This window comes from Pelodiscus sinensis, chromosome 3 (genome assembly GCF_049634645.1).
Source record: "Pelodiscus sinensis isolate JC-2024 chromosome 3, ASM4963464v1, whole genome shotgun sequence".
Lineage (NCBI taxonomy): Eukaryota > Metazoa > Chordata > Testudines > Trionychidae > Pelodiscus > Pelodiscus sinensis.
Window position 1 is genome coordinate 200,304,306 of NC_134713.1, and position 12,858 is coordinate 200,317,163.

Consider the following 12,858-nt stretch of genomic DNA (forward strand, 5'->3'; position numbering starts at 1 on the left):
GCGGTGTGGGCCCGAGGGGGCCCGACAGGCATGCAGAGGCACTGGGCGTTGCTACGGCCGTGCCTGCAGGCCCTGTCTCCCGGAGAGGGGTCTAACGCAGGCTGGTGCTGCGGCGAAGGCGGAGTGGCCCGTTCCCCGTGCCCGTGGCTGGGCGGGTGAGCCCTGGGCGGAGGCCAGCCTTGCAGCTCTGCCCACGTGCCAGCTGTGCCCCGGGTGACGTGATTTGTGCGTTCAGAGCCAAGAGAAGCCTTGTGAGAGAGCACAGGCCCTAGCGGTCTGAACGCCGCTCCGTGCCTTCCCGCTGGGCCCGGGCCCCTGCCGGCCGGGAGCCACACCTGCCTTCTGCAGCCCCTTTGGGTTGTGGGCACAGAGCTCAGCTCGCCGGGCAGCTGCGCCGCGGGGACGGAGCCCAGGGCCACACGCCGGCTGTGACTCTCGGGGCCGGGGGGAGCGTTCCAGCCCTTGAGACAAAACACCCAGGCCCTGTAGCCGAGCGGGGCTGAGCGGGGCAGAAGTCAGCAAGTGCAGAGGAGGCTGGCGGCTGCCGGGTGGGGACCCGCGAGTGGTGCGCGACCTGGCGCCCTAGTTGCTTTGGAGAGACGAGTTCCACACACCAGTGCTGGTGGGGGGGGGGCTTGGGGCTGCAGTGTAGGGGCAGGGAGGGGGGCTGTGGGGAACCCTGCCCTTCTGGGGGGTCTGAGCCCCGCTCCCTGCCCCCCTTCGGGTGCCCCAGGCGCCAGTGGAGAAGGCAATAATCATCCGCAGGGGGACAGCCCTTCCCCCTCCCCCTCCACACGTGTGTGCGCCGAGATTTGGGGGAGAGGTGCCCCAGACGGGGGTGTGAGTCTCTCTGCCCCTCCTCCTGTCCCTCTCCTGGCCCCGTGGGAGCCAGCCTGTGCGGAAGCCCTGGAGAGGTGTCCTGGGAGCAGCACCAAACACCGGTTCCTGAGGCTGAGGAACGGGCCCCGGGCAGGCCTGTCGCTGGCTCCCAAGCACCGAGGCCGGGGGCCGCCCAGCGAGATGGAGGTGCCCCTTCCCCTCACTGGTGTTTGGGGGCAGGGCAGGGCTGGGGCCCAGGCCCAGGCTCGCTGCAGGGCAAAGGCAGAGGGTGGCTCCTGGGGCCTGGCTCAGAGGCCGAGCGAGGGTGCAGTGGCAGGTTCTGTAACTCGGCCCTTCCCGCTCCCCGGGGGCCTGGCCGCCTTCAGCGCGCTGGGAGTCTGCCAGCGGACGCCTTGTCGGCCCTGCCGGGTCTGCACAGCCTGCGCTGGATTCCCTCCCTGGCTAGCAGGCGCAGGCGCTGCCGGGGGGGGCGGTGGGGGGAGACTGCACGCGGGTGCAGAGAGGCAGGCCCCACCTGCGTCCGCGCCAGAGCAGCCGCTGCTGGGCCTGCAGCTTCGCCGCCGTTGCCTGCTGCGCGGGAGGAGGCTGGGTCGGAAGTCGCGGACCTGCCGTGAGCACGGAGGCAGTGGCCCTGGTTGATCAGTGCAGCGCCCGACGGGCCGGCGAGAGGCTCAGCGAGCTCCCCTCCTACTGCCAGGCCGAGGGGGCGCTGCCCTCGTGCTTTTCCCTAGGGTGCGGATGCTGCGTGTCATGGAGAGCCCAGCTGAGCGCCCTGGCAGCCGCCGTCTGCCGGCTCCTCGGACCGGGCTTCCGCTCCCTGTGTGCCTGTGTGCCTGGGTCCAGCCGCTCCTCTGCAGCCGAGCCAGCTGGCCGGATCCCCGTGCAGTGCAGGCTTCCTGCCCCCTTCTCTCCCGTTGCTGTGCAGCCTCCGTGCTGACGCGGCCGTTCTCCAGCTGGCCAGAGTCCTCGTTTGCATGCGGGACCCCGGGGCTGCTTCGCTGGCGCAGTTCGGCGTTTCCCGTTGCCCCCCCGCGAGGCCGGGCCTCGAACAGGGGAATGCGGAGGGGGTGGCCAGAGCGGTGCGGTTGTGACGTTCTGCCTGTGTCCGTGGGGCTCCGGCTGGGGGTGAGTGGCCAGAAGCATTTTCAGCACTTGTGGCTTCAAGGGGAAGGCTTGGTGAGCACGCCTTGCTTGGCTGGCCGAGGCACCGACCGCCTTCACGTGGATACGGGCCCCGGTTTCTCTGCAGGCCAGTCGCGCAGCTTCACCCTTGGGGGCTGTTTCCTCGGGCTAGGCACCTGCAGCCTGCGCCGGGAGGGCCCACCGCCCCCATCTCGGTGGCCTGGAAGGAAGAGACTTCAAGGCTTCCGGCCTGGAAGCATTGGTCCTCCCTGCTCAGAGGAGAGTCTGGCCCAGGGCGGGGGCAGGTACAGCGCGAGTGTCTGCCTCCGAGGGACACTTCGCTCTTTCTCCCAAGGGGGCGGCTGCTGGCCCAGGCCCAAGCCAGCCTGGCAGATGGCTACTGCCCGGAACGTGCCCACTCCCATCGTGCCCACTCCCGTCGGCTCCCGGGAAGCTGAGCGTGCTCCCTGGCCTTGTCCCCGCGGTGGAAGGCCTGGTGCTGGCTCGGGAAGGCGGGAGCGAGGAAGACCCTGGGTTTGCATGCTGCCAGTCGTGGGGCCTCCAGAACCGATGGAGTGGAGCGTAAGGCCAGGCCAGGCCCCTGCCCCTCTCTTGCCCCTGGACTGCTGAGCCCGCGAGGAAACTCGCTGCTTCTTCCCCGCAGCCCTAGTGGCCCGCTGGCCGTGTACAGGGCTCTGTAGACTCAGCAGCGCACACCCGCCTCGTGCGGCCGGGGAAGCCAGGCCTGCTGCTCTGCGCCTTCGGTGGCGTCTCCCGGCGGGACCTCCCAGCACGCAGCTCCCCAGGACCGGAGTGTCGAATGGGAGCAGGACCTGCGGAGCGTCTCCCCTCGGCGAACGCTGCCGCGCTGCCAGGGGAGCTGTGGCCGAGTGTGCGGGGGCGCCTCCTTCCCCGGGCGTGGCTGCGCCAGAGCCTGGAGAGCAAGCGTGGGAGGCAGCCCTGGCCCCGGGGCAGCCCGCGTGGGAGCAGCGATGTCGTGTCAGGGCGGAGGGCTGTCTTGCTGCGTGGCACGTCCTTGGCTGAGGTGAGCCCCCCGGCGGCAGGGGGTGTCTAGGCGGTGAAATACTTGTCTGCCATGGATTAGCGGCCCACGGCCAGGTGCTGTCTAGCCAGTGTCTCTTCCAGGAGGTTAGTGTAGACGGTCCCCCCCATCGATACCGTCGCTTTGCCTCCCTGCGTGGGGATTCCTGAGGAAGCCAGCAGGAGGACGTGGGGATGAGCCAGCTTTGGGGTGGCGACCACATCCCCACATCGTTGGATGTGCTGGTTCTCCCCCCCTGCCCGGGCGTCGCGCTGAGCCCTTGTGCTGGTCCTGCCCGCCGCCCGCATGGGAAACTTCGCGAATGGTTCACGCTGGTGCGACCATTCGGGGCTCCGCTGTCACGCCCAGGCTGCTGCACCAGCGGGTCTGGGAGATGGAGATACCCTCCCCTCCTGGCGCTTGGCCCTGCGGCATGGCGGGCTTGCTGTCCCGTGGCCCTACGCGCCGCTGTGCAGCATGTCGCAGACGGGAGCGAGCCCCCGCCCAGCTTGTCGCCTCGTGGGCAGAGCCGAGCCATCGTCTCCGTTGAAACGCGCCCCGGGGAGCAGCGGGAGGCTGAGCCGGGCTGGGCTCTTGCAGAGGGAGGGAGTCGGGAGGAGGGGCCAGGCCTTGGCACGCTGGTCTGGGAGGTCCCCCATGCGTGGGGCAGCGTTAGCCACCCACTCCAGGGCACCCACTGTCACTCTTCTGCGGGCGCAGGGCACAGCCCGGTAATCTCCTTCCCCTCTCGTCGTTGGCAGAAAGGAATACCCGCGGCCCACGCCCACCGCTCCCGGGAAGCAGGGCAGCGTCTCCCGCTGGCCACTCAGGGCTGCTCCTTCCTCTGGGCTCCACGTTTCGATGGTCAAACCGGAGTCTGAGCCGCCATTTCAAACGGCCGTGCTGCACAGCAGCGGTCCTCCCCGGTCCTAGCCCACGCAAAGCCAGTCTTTCCCCAGGCCTGTCCCACCAGCGCAGTTGACTTAAATCTTGCCCGATTCGTTATGCAGCAGACAGAAACAATTAGGGCACGTCTACACTAGCTCGTTAGTTCGAGCTAGGCAGGCAGATGAGGGCAACTGGAGTTGCAAATGAAGCCCGGGATTTAAATATCTCGGCCTTCATTTGCATGTTCCCGGGCGCCGCCATTTTTAAACCCCCCTTAGTCCGAACTCCATGCCCGCGGCTACACGTGGAACGAGGCGTAATGGTCGTTCGAATTAGGATCTCTAATTCGAACTACCTACTCCGTACCGCGTGTAGCCGCAGGCACGGAGCTCGGACTAAGGGGGGTTTAAAAATGGCGGCGCCCGGGAACATGCAAATGAAGGCCGGGAAATTTAAATCCCGGGCTTCATTTGCAATTCTGGTTGCCCTCATCTGCCTGCCTAGCTCGAACTACCGAGCTAGTGTAGACGTGCCCTCAGAGACTCAGGCGGAGCCCCTACAGAGACACACTGGAGAAGTGGGGACCGTAAGGTCAAAGCTCCTTGCCAGCTGGAATGCTGCTGCGCAGAGCTTTCTGCAAATGTCCCTTTCGTTCTCTGGTGGTGGCTTGGGACTGGAGCCCCGCGGCATCCTGGAGGGGACGTTGGTTTGCTGCAATGTGAGGGTATGACGCATGCTCAGGCCTCCCAGCGTGGGGATTGCTGGGGGAAGGGAGAGGGAGGATGGAGGCAGCTGGGGACCTTTGTGGGGAGGAACACGAGGGGCCGGGCGCTCAGACTGCGCCCGCATGGCCACGGGGGAGCTGCAGTCCCTGCTCCGGGGTGCCTGCGGGGCTTTGACGTTCAGGCTGCTCGGAAGCTGTGGTTACGGGGGGGAGGGGTGCAGACCCAGGAATGGAGCCGCAGGGCCGGAGAGTGCCCGTGAGCCGCGCCTGCGCCCGCTGCTGCGAGCCATGTGTGGCGGAGCCCGCCTCTGCCGCCCCGCTGAGCGTGGCATTGCAGGAATGCCTCGCGCAGCCCTCGGGAGGCCAGCTGTTTCCATGTTCCCGCCGGGGGCGGGGTTGCCACAGCCTTGCTCTCAGCGATGGGTCCGCAGGCCTGGAGCCAGACCGGCTCCGCTCCCTTCTCCCTGCTGTCCTGGGTTAGAAATTTGGCAGCAGGCGGCACGGCCCCTCCCCTGCACAGCCCCTGGCAGAGCCGTGGGAAGCCCCTGGCTGCAGCGCCCCCCAGGAGCAGCGTGGGGGAGGCTGATGGAGCCAAGGGCTTGCCCGTTCTTCCCACCCTGCAGTGTGTCGCTGGCCAGGCTGGCTTCTCCCGGCAGCGCCAGGGCTCCGCATTCGCCTGGCGGCCTAGCGCTGGCTACACCCAGGCATCCGCAGGGTTAATTGTCGCTTGGGGCGTGTGGGTTTTTCACACCGCTGAGCGACGTCGTGCTACGTAGGGACGTGACATTTCGATTACTCTGCAAATCGAGTAGTCGGTGAAACTTCCATCGACGGCTCGTTCAGTCGATAAGGGGGGGGGTTCTCGCTGTCCCCGCTGCGCCTCCGCCTTTGAGATGTAGCAAGAGCCGCGATACTAAGGACTGCTGAGAAGGGGGATTGAGTTTCAGGGAACCGCTGTGTCTGGAGAGGACGTGGCCAGTGACTTTAACATTCCAGTTGTGTGACTCCTCTCGGCTGTCCTGGGCATCTCAAACTTCAGACAGACCTGAGCCTTTCCAATTCCTCTTGTTTAACTGGGCTCCCAGCATTGCTGTCCCGTGGTCAGAGCATTTCTCCTGTGACCCCTGACACCGTACGTCTGAGCCACAGGCTTGGCTTGTCCTGTGTTCCCCCCGGTGCCCTGCCCCCTCTGTGGCTAGTCTGGCAGCAGCCCCCTCCCCGTGGTAGCTTTGTGCTGTGGCCCAGTTGACACTGGGCCAGAGATGAGCAAGATCAGTGTGGTTCTGAGTTCAGGGAAGATTTTTCTTCTCTCTTTTTTTTTTTTCCTCTTGCTAAAATTCTGGTTCGCATGCCGTGTGCGTCTGACAAAGTTCGCCTGATGAGCTCTGAAGGAATTTCCAGATGTTGAGGTCGATTAGAACAAGCCAGCCGCATCCAAACATTCGCCCGGCCTCAAAAGTAGTTCCATATGGCCTGGCTGGCTAAAATGTTTTATTGTCAACTCCACGGGTTGGAGGGCCTTTCTCAGCCGGAGCCCCTCACACGCAGCGGGATGGGGGCTGCAAATCCCGTTCTTTCAAATCGCTTTAAATGTTTAGGTTGGCTCCCAGCCCTGGGCTCTGAGCGTCTCCCCACCCTGCTAAGCTGTAGAAAAGGCCTAGCGTGCAGAGAGATTTCCTCTCTGCGGCCGGGGAGACTGCCTTTCAAAGCAAGGGGAAAGCGCTCGGGACGTGCCGCGCCGCCTGCTTACACAGCTCCCAGTCGTGAGAAATCAGGGCCCGGCTTCACGCTTTTGTTGGAGGGTGCGAAACGCTGGTGTTTGGTGGTGCCCCGGTCCCATCCTGCTGAAATTGAGCATCGATAGGCGGAAGTGCCGAACGTCCCACTGAGCGGGGCCGGGAAAGGCCTGGCTCGCTTGGCCAGGAGCGAGAGGTCTGGGGGTGCCTGCTTGGAGGTGCCCAGAACTTGTGGGCCTCGCAGCCTGGGCGGAGGCGGAGGCGGGAGTCGCGAGCACTGAAACGGGGCGCAGGAGTCTGCTTATACCCCGTGGCTGAGGATGCGAGGAGGGCGGAGCTGAGGGGGGTGAATGTTTCCTCCAGGTCGGATCAGAGAACCTCTCCCTGTGGCTCTGCGGTGGGCGGGGGTCGCGGGACCTGGTGCTCGTCTGCTTTGGGCTCTCGGGGCCTGGCCAGGTCCCATCGGCGCCTCCCACGGGAAACGGGACGTTGGCTCGTGGGAGGGCGGAGCAGCCAATGTCGTCAGCCAGAAGCAGCCAGCGACTGGCTCAGCTGGACCGCGCCCCTGCACCTCCCTATGTTCCTTGCCCAGGGAGGGGAGTCGGGCGCCGCGGAGGGAGGCTGCCCGGCCCTTTGGGGGCAGGCGGCAGCTCCGCCCCTCGGCTACCGCCCGGGCTCCGGGAGCAGAGGGGTTTACTCGCCGTCCTGCGGGGAGAGCAGCCATGGCCAAGGGATTCCGGCCCGGGGGGTTGTCTGCCGCAGCGTGGGTAGGCCACGTGTACGGCGACCTGCCGGCTGTCGGCCGGGTGCTGAGGAAACGCTGCCAGGCCCACCGGGCTCGCGGTGCGTTGGCTGAGCCCTCGCAGACGGCCAGCCAGGAGGTTGCGCTGCGGGTCATCTCACGGCCGGGCCCCTCTCTACCCACCGGCAGGACCGAAGCAGGGCGCAGCCATGCGGGGGGACGGGGCGGCTGGCTGACTCGCCAAGTGACTTGCCCGGATTCCCGAGCGCGGCCGCGCTGGGCCCTTGCAATCAGCAAGAGTCCAGAGCGGTGTCCTGAGACGGGGGCGAGCCGCCTCTGTCAGAACACATAGCTGGGAGGAGGCTGCCTTTGCGGCCGTGGCAACGCTGCACAGGAGGCGGGATGAGGGAGCCGATTCCTGGCGCAGCATCCGTGCGAAGATGAGGGGAGCTGGACCCGGAGCCGGAACCGGAGCCGAGTGGCGGTCAGGCCGCATTCCCCAGACGTGTCTCTGAGGAAGTGGGAGAGATTTCCGATTGTTTCAAGCTGTTGGCGATTGCTCAGGCGCGGGGCGGGGGTTGGCCTGGCACCGGAGGGATGCCGGAGCCCCTCCAGTCAGAGCAGTGGCTCGGCATTGGCTCACCTGGGGCGGCCAAGGAGGAGCGAGGCGGCGGGCGTGAAAATAGGTTTTGCCTCCAGGTTCGGGCCCGAGTCTCCCCAGTTTGTGCTTCTCCTTGGCGCCGTGCCAGGGGCTGTGCCTCTAGCGTCGCCAGCCTCTTGGAGAAGCTGGCTCTTTCCAGTTCCTCCCCCGGTGCCCGAGCACCCCCCGCCAGCCCCCGCGCTGGCAATGCGGCCGCCTCGCTCCGTGGGCGCAGGAATCGCCCGGAGGGCTCTTGGCTCCGTTGACCGGCTCCAGCAGCGAGGGGTTACGGGCTGGCTCCAGCGTGCTCCTCCCTTCCAGTGCGGGGTCACCCAGGGCCAGGCCGGAGCTCCTGAGCCAGCGTGCGAGCGTGCGGCGGCAGGGCCCAGGGGCAGGTGAAGGGGGGAGTCGCCCCCCAGCCTGCTGGGCAGGGATGTGTGCGGAGGCAGGTCCCGTGTCGGGCTGCTGCCAGGCCCCGCTGACCTGCAGCCCCGGCCAGTCCCTGGAAAACCTGGGTCCAGCGTCTGCAGCCGTTGAGTTGGGGCCCCGAATTCTCGTCCTGTTCCGCTCCAAGCAGCGGGGGAGGGGCCCAGTGCATCCTGGCCCTCGAGAGCCTAATCCAGCTGGCACCTGGGTCTGTGCTGGCACCTGGGTCTGCTGGCCCACTCGGGGTTTGACCCCCCAAATACAGAGCGAGACCAAGCGGGGCAAGGGGCTGTCTCTGGGTTCGTCAGAGCGATCCGGCCTCTGCGTCCTAGCAACGCCTGGCTCCGGCTGGCCCAGCCCGGTCTTCACACGTCCCCGCTGTGCAGCAAGCCCTGTAACCCCCGGGGCGCCCTCCGGCCTTTGCCCTCGGTGTGCGGAATGGCTTTGTGACACGCGCCGTGGCCTGTGCGAGTGTGCACCACCTGGGGGCGCTCTGCTACTCAGCTGGGCGGTGCGGGAATCTCCCGGGCGTCCGGCGCACAGGGCACCTCCCCAGCACACCAGAGCCTGAACCACTGGCCTGCCCCAGCCGTCTCGCTCCCCGCCGTCGCGGGGCAGCTTTCCTCTGCCCAGACGGGCCGCTGCCCGGGAGCGGGTCCGCTCGGAGCGTGTCGTGACGGCGCCGGTAACGCGGGGCCGCTCATAACGGGTCTGCCCTTTCCTGTTTGTGTTGCCCAGGCTCCTGATTGCTGCTTGATTGGTTTACCAACTCTTGGGGTGAAATGAATTGCTTCACACTTTAATCCCCCGGCGCTGAACTCAGGGGTGACTCATCCCTCCATCAGCGGCCAGGTTTGTTCGGACCAGCAGCTCACAGGGAAAGTATCCCTGCAAGGAGGGCGCTGGCCCGAAAGCCGGGCTGCCCCGCTGTGATCGAATGGCTCCCCGCATTCGCCCGCGTGGGCCAAGATCGCCCGGGGGCCTCTACCGGAGGCAGGGTTGTGCGGACTCCTCCGGGCCCCCCATGTCCCTTCAGTCCCCGTGTGCCCGTCCGGCTGCCAGTTAACAGTGCGGACAGTGCAAAGTCGTCATCTGCTCCTTGGCTGCCAGTCAGACAGCTAGCGCTCTGTGGCCCTCGGCGCGTGGCTACCTGCACAAGCACAGCCGAGTGAACGAGCGCGTGGGCAGCCGGGAGGCAGTGACAGCTCGTACCATGTATGCGACAGCTACTGTGGGGCACTGGGGGGGTGGCGCTGAGGTCGGCAGCTACCGTGGGGCACTGGGGGGGGGTGGCGCTGAGGTCGGCAGCACCGTGGGGCACTGGGGGGGTGGCGCTGAGGTCGGCAGCACCGTGGGGCACTGGGGGGGGTGGCGCTGAGGTTGGCAGCACCGTGGGGCACTGGGGGGGGTGGTGCTGAGGTCGGCAGCACCGTGGGGCACTTGGGGAGTGGCGCTGAGGTTGGCAGCACCGTGGGGCACTGGGGGGGGTGGTGGTGCTGAGGTCGGCAGCACCGTGGGGCACTTGGGGAGTGGCGCTGAGGTTGGCAGCACCGTGGGGCACTTGGGGAGTGGCGCTGAGGTCGGCAGCACCGTGGGGCACTGGGGGGGGGTGGCGCTGAGGTCGGCAGCACCGTGGGGCACTGGGGGTGGCAGCGCTGAGGTCGGCAGCACCGTGGGGCACTGGGGGGGGTGGCGCTGAGGTTGGCAGCACCGTGGGGCACTGGGGGGGTGGCGCTGAGGTTGGCAGCACCGTGGGGCACTGGGGGGGGGTGGCGCTGAGGTCGGCAGCATCGTGGGGCACTGGGGGGGGTGGCGCTGAGGTTGGCAGCACTGGGGGGGGGTGGCGCTGGGCGCTGGGGGGCTGTACTTCCTTGGAGGACATGTGGGATGTGGCAACTGATAACAGACCCCCCTTTGGACGTGCGCCGCTGTCGTGCGGGACACGCAGAATTGAAAGGGCTGTTCCAGGCACAAGACCCCAAGGTTTCAGGCCCTGGGGCTTGGGTTGTGGGGCGCCCCACCCCCGGCAGTATTCGGTGCAGACGGCAGGGCTGTCTCTGGAGAGGCGTGGGGTCCCCGGGCAGCCTCGCTGTGAGCAAGGGGCCTGTGCAGAATCGCCCTCGCCGCTGGGCAGACGTTCCATGTGCAGAACGCCCGGCCTCCGCCTCCAGCGCCCCCCAACCTGCCCCCTTGGGCCCCCTTGCGCGGCATGCTGGGAATGGGCGCAGCCGGCTGTGTCTCCGCCATTGCCGGCGGTAACCGGCGTGGCTGTGTGGCTGGTGCAGACGGGCCCCGCGTGGGGTGGCCTCACCAGTGCCCACCCTGGACCAGCCCACTCTGGCTGGGAATCCCAAGCGCTGCTCCAGGCTGGGGACCGACTGGCTAGGCACCAGTTCTGCAGAAAAGGACCCAGGGTTACAGTGGATGAGACGCTGGAGGGGAGTCAGCAGGGCGCCCTGGTAGCTGGGAAGGCTCATGCATATTAGGGGGCATTAGGAGGAGCATTGCCAGCAGATCCAGAGACGTGATTAATCCCCTTTACTCTGCTCTGGGGAGGCCACATCTGGAGTGTTGTGTCCAGTTCTGGGCCCCCCACTACAGGAAGGACGTGGACACATTGGAGAGGGGCCATGGAGGGCGACCAAAATGATTCAGGGGCTGGAGCACATGACCTACGAGGAGAGGCTGAGGGACTTGGGTCTGTTCAGTCTGCAGAAGCGAAGAGCGAGCGGGGGTTTGAGAGCAGCCTGCAACTCCCTGCAGGGGGGTTCCAAAGAGGCTGGCGAGAGGCTGTTCCCAGTGGGAGCAGGTGGCAGAACAAGGAGCCATGGGCTCAAGTTGCGGTGGGGGAGGGCTCGGTTGGGTGGGAAAACGATTTCCCGAGGCGGGTGGGGAGCGCTGGGCCGGGTTCCCTAGGGAGGGGCGGAATCTCCGTTAGGGATGTTAAATCTCGGTGAATTGAACGGTTGATTAACCTCATGAGCTCTCATCGGTTACTCGACTATTCGATCGTCCCCGGGGGCGGGGCCGGCAGGCAGTGCAATCTGGCCTCACTCCCGAGGAGCTGCCGGCCACTCCCTGCTGCAGCATCTGTATCCGAGGCAGCAGGGCGGGGGCCAGGCGGGAGCCGGTCGGCGAGGGGAGCCGTTTGCAAACCAGCTCCCCTCGTGGACTGGCTGCCTCTTCCCGCGTGGCTGCCTCTGATGCAGGGGTGGCAGCAGCCTTGGCCGGGGGGGCGCGGTCTGAGCTCCTGGACCCGGCGTGAGCCAGGCTGCCTGCCCGCCTGCCTCCTACTACACTTTGCATGCAGAGCCGCAGCGGGGTCAGGCCAGACCCAGCGCGAGCCAGGACTGAGCCGGGCTGCTGGCCAGCCTGCTAATCATGCCGGCTGGGGGGGAAACGCGAGTCGTCCGCAGCGTTAACCGCTAAGCGCTTGCTCCTTGGCTGGTTGAGTGGCTGGTTGTGGTCCCTAATCTCCGCCCCTCACGGTGTTTCAGTCCCAGCTTGACCACGGCCTGGCTGGGCTGTGGAGTGGGGCGGGTCCCACCAGCCCTGGGGTCCGGTGCGAGATGTGACTGTGCTCACTCGCAGCAAACGGGCCGATGGCTCTGGGGGCTGGTTTGGCGGCGGCCGCAGGCGAGCTCCTTCCCTCGTGGCCAGGAGCCCGTGCCCGGCGTAACCCGGGCGTGGCCTGCGTCTCCCCGCTGCCTGTGCCTCGGCACCAAGACTGCGCGTGCTGCTCTGCCGCCTCCCCCGAGCTGACGCCCTCCCTGTCTCCCTTGCAGCCGTGGGCACTGGGGCCCGGATCCTCTTCACCAAGGAGCCGTCCTCGCAGGACGCCCTGCACGGGCGCAGTGCCATGCTGCGCTGCGAGGTGGCCGAGCCCAGCGACGTGGCCGTCCAGTGGCTGCACAACGGGCTCCCCGTCCAGGACTCGGAGCGCCGCTTCCAGGAGGGCAGCAGCCTGCAGTTCACAGCCGTGGATCGGCAGCAGGACGCCGGCGCCTTCCAGTGTGTGGCCACGAGCCGGCTCACGGGAGAGGAGGCCCGGACAGCCAACGCCTCGTTCAATATCAAGTGTGAGTCGGAGAGAAGGGCCCGCGGGCTGGGCCTCCCTGCGGCCTTCCCTTGCCGGGGCACCCCTGCGCTCCTGGAAAGCCCGCTGCCGAGGGCGTGCGCTGCAGCCTGGCCCCTCCGCCCAGCGCCACAGGGCCCTCCCCTTGGGACTGCTGGGCCCCGGGAATCCTCACCTCAGAGCTAGTGCCAGGGCAGTGTCGGGGTGGGGGTAGGGTGGTTGAGACTCGGAGGCAGTGCCGGCTCCGGGGCAGGCGTGGGCACGCTGCTCCCGTGGGCAGGGTCACTGGCTCAGGCGTGGAGGCAGTGCTGGCCCCGGGGCGGGTGAGGGCACGTTGCTCCCGTGGGCGGGGTCACTGGCTCAGGCGTGGAGGCAGTGTTGGCCCCGTGGCAGGTGAGGGCGGGCGTGGGCACGCTGCTCCCGTGGGCGGGGTCACTGGCTCAGGCGTGGAGGCAGTGCCTGTCCCGTGGCGGGTGAGGGCAGGCGTGGGCACGCTGCTCCCGTGGGCAGGGTCACTGGCTCAGGCGTGGAGGCAGTGTTGGCCCCGTGGCAGATGAGGGCGGGCGTGGGCATGCTGCTCCCGTGGGCGGGGTCACTGGCTCAGGCGTGGAGGCAGTGTTGGC

The 12,858-nt window shown here is 67.3% G+C and overlaps 1 protein-coding gene across 1 annotated transcript in view; it reads left to right on the plus strand.

Moving 5' to 3' along the window:
- LOC142828102 (inactive tyrosine-protein kinase 7-like) overlaps nt 1-12,436 on the plus strand; it is a 43,591-nt gene extending 31,155 nt beyond the window's left edge. The window contains exon 2 of the mRNA XM_075925940.1: nt 11,946-12,436. Within this exon, the coding sequence (XP_075782055.1) occupies nt 11,946-12,421 (476 nt within the window). The 3' untranslated portion in view covers nt 12,422-12,436. The remainder of the gene's footprint in view (nt 1-11,945) is intronic.
- Nucleotides 12,437-12,858: the final 422 nt, after the last annotated feature.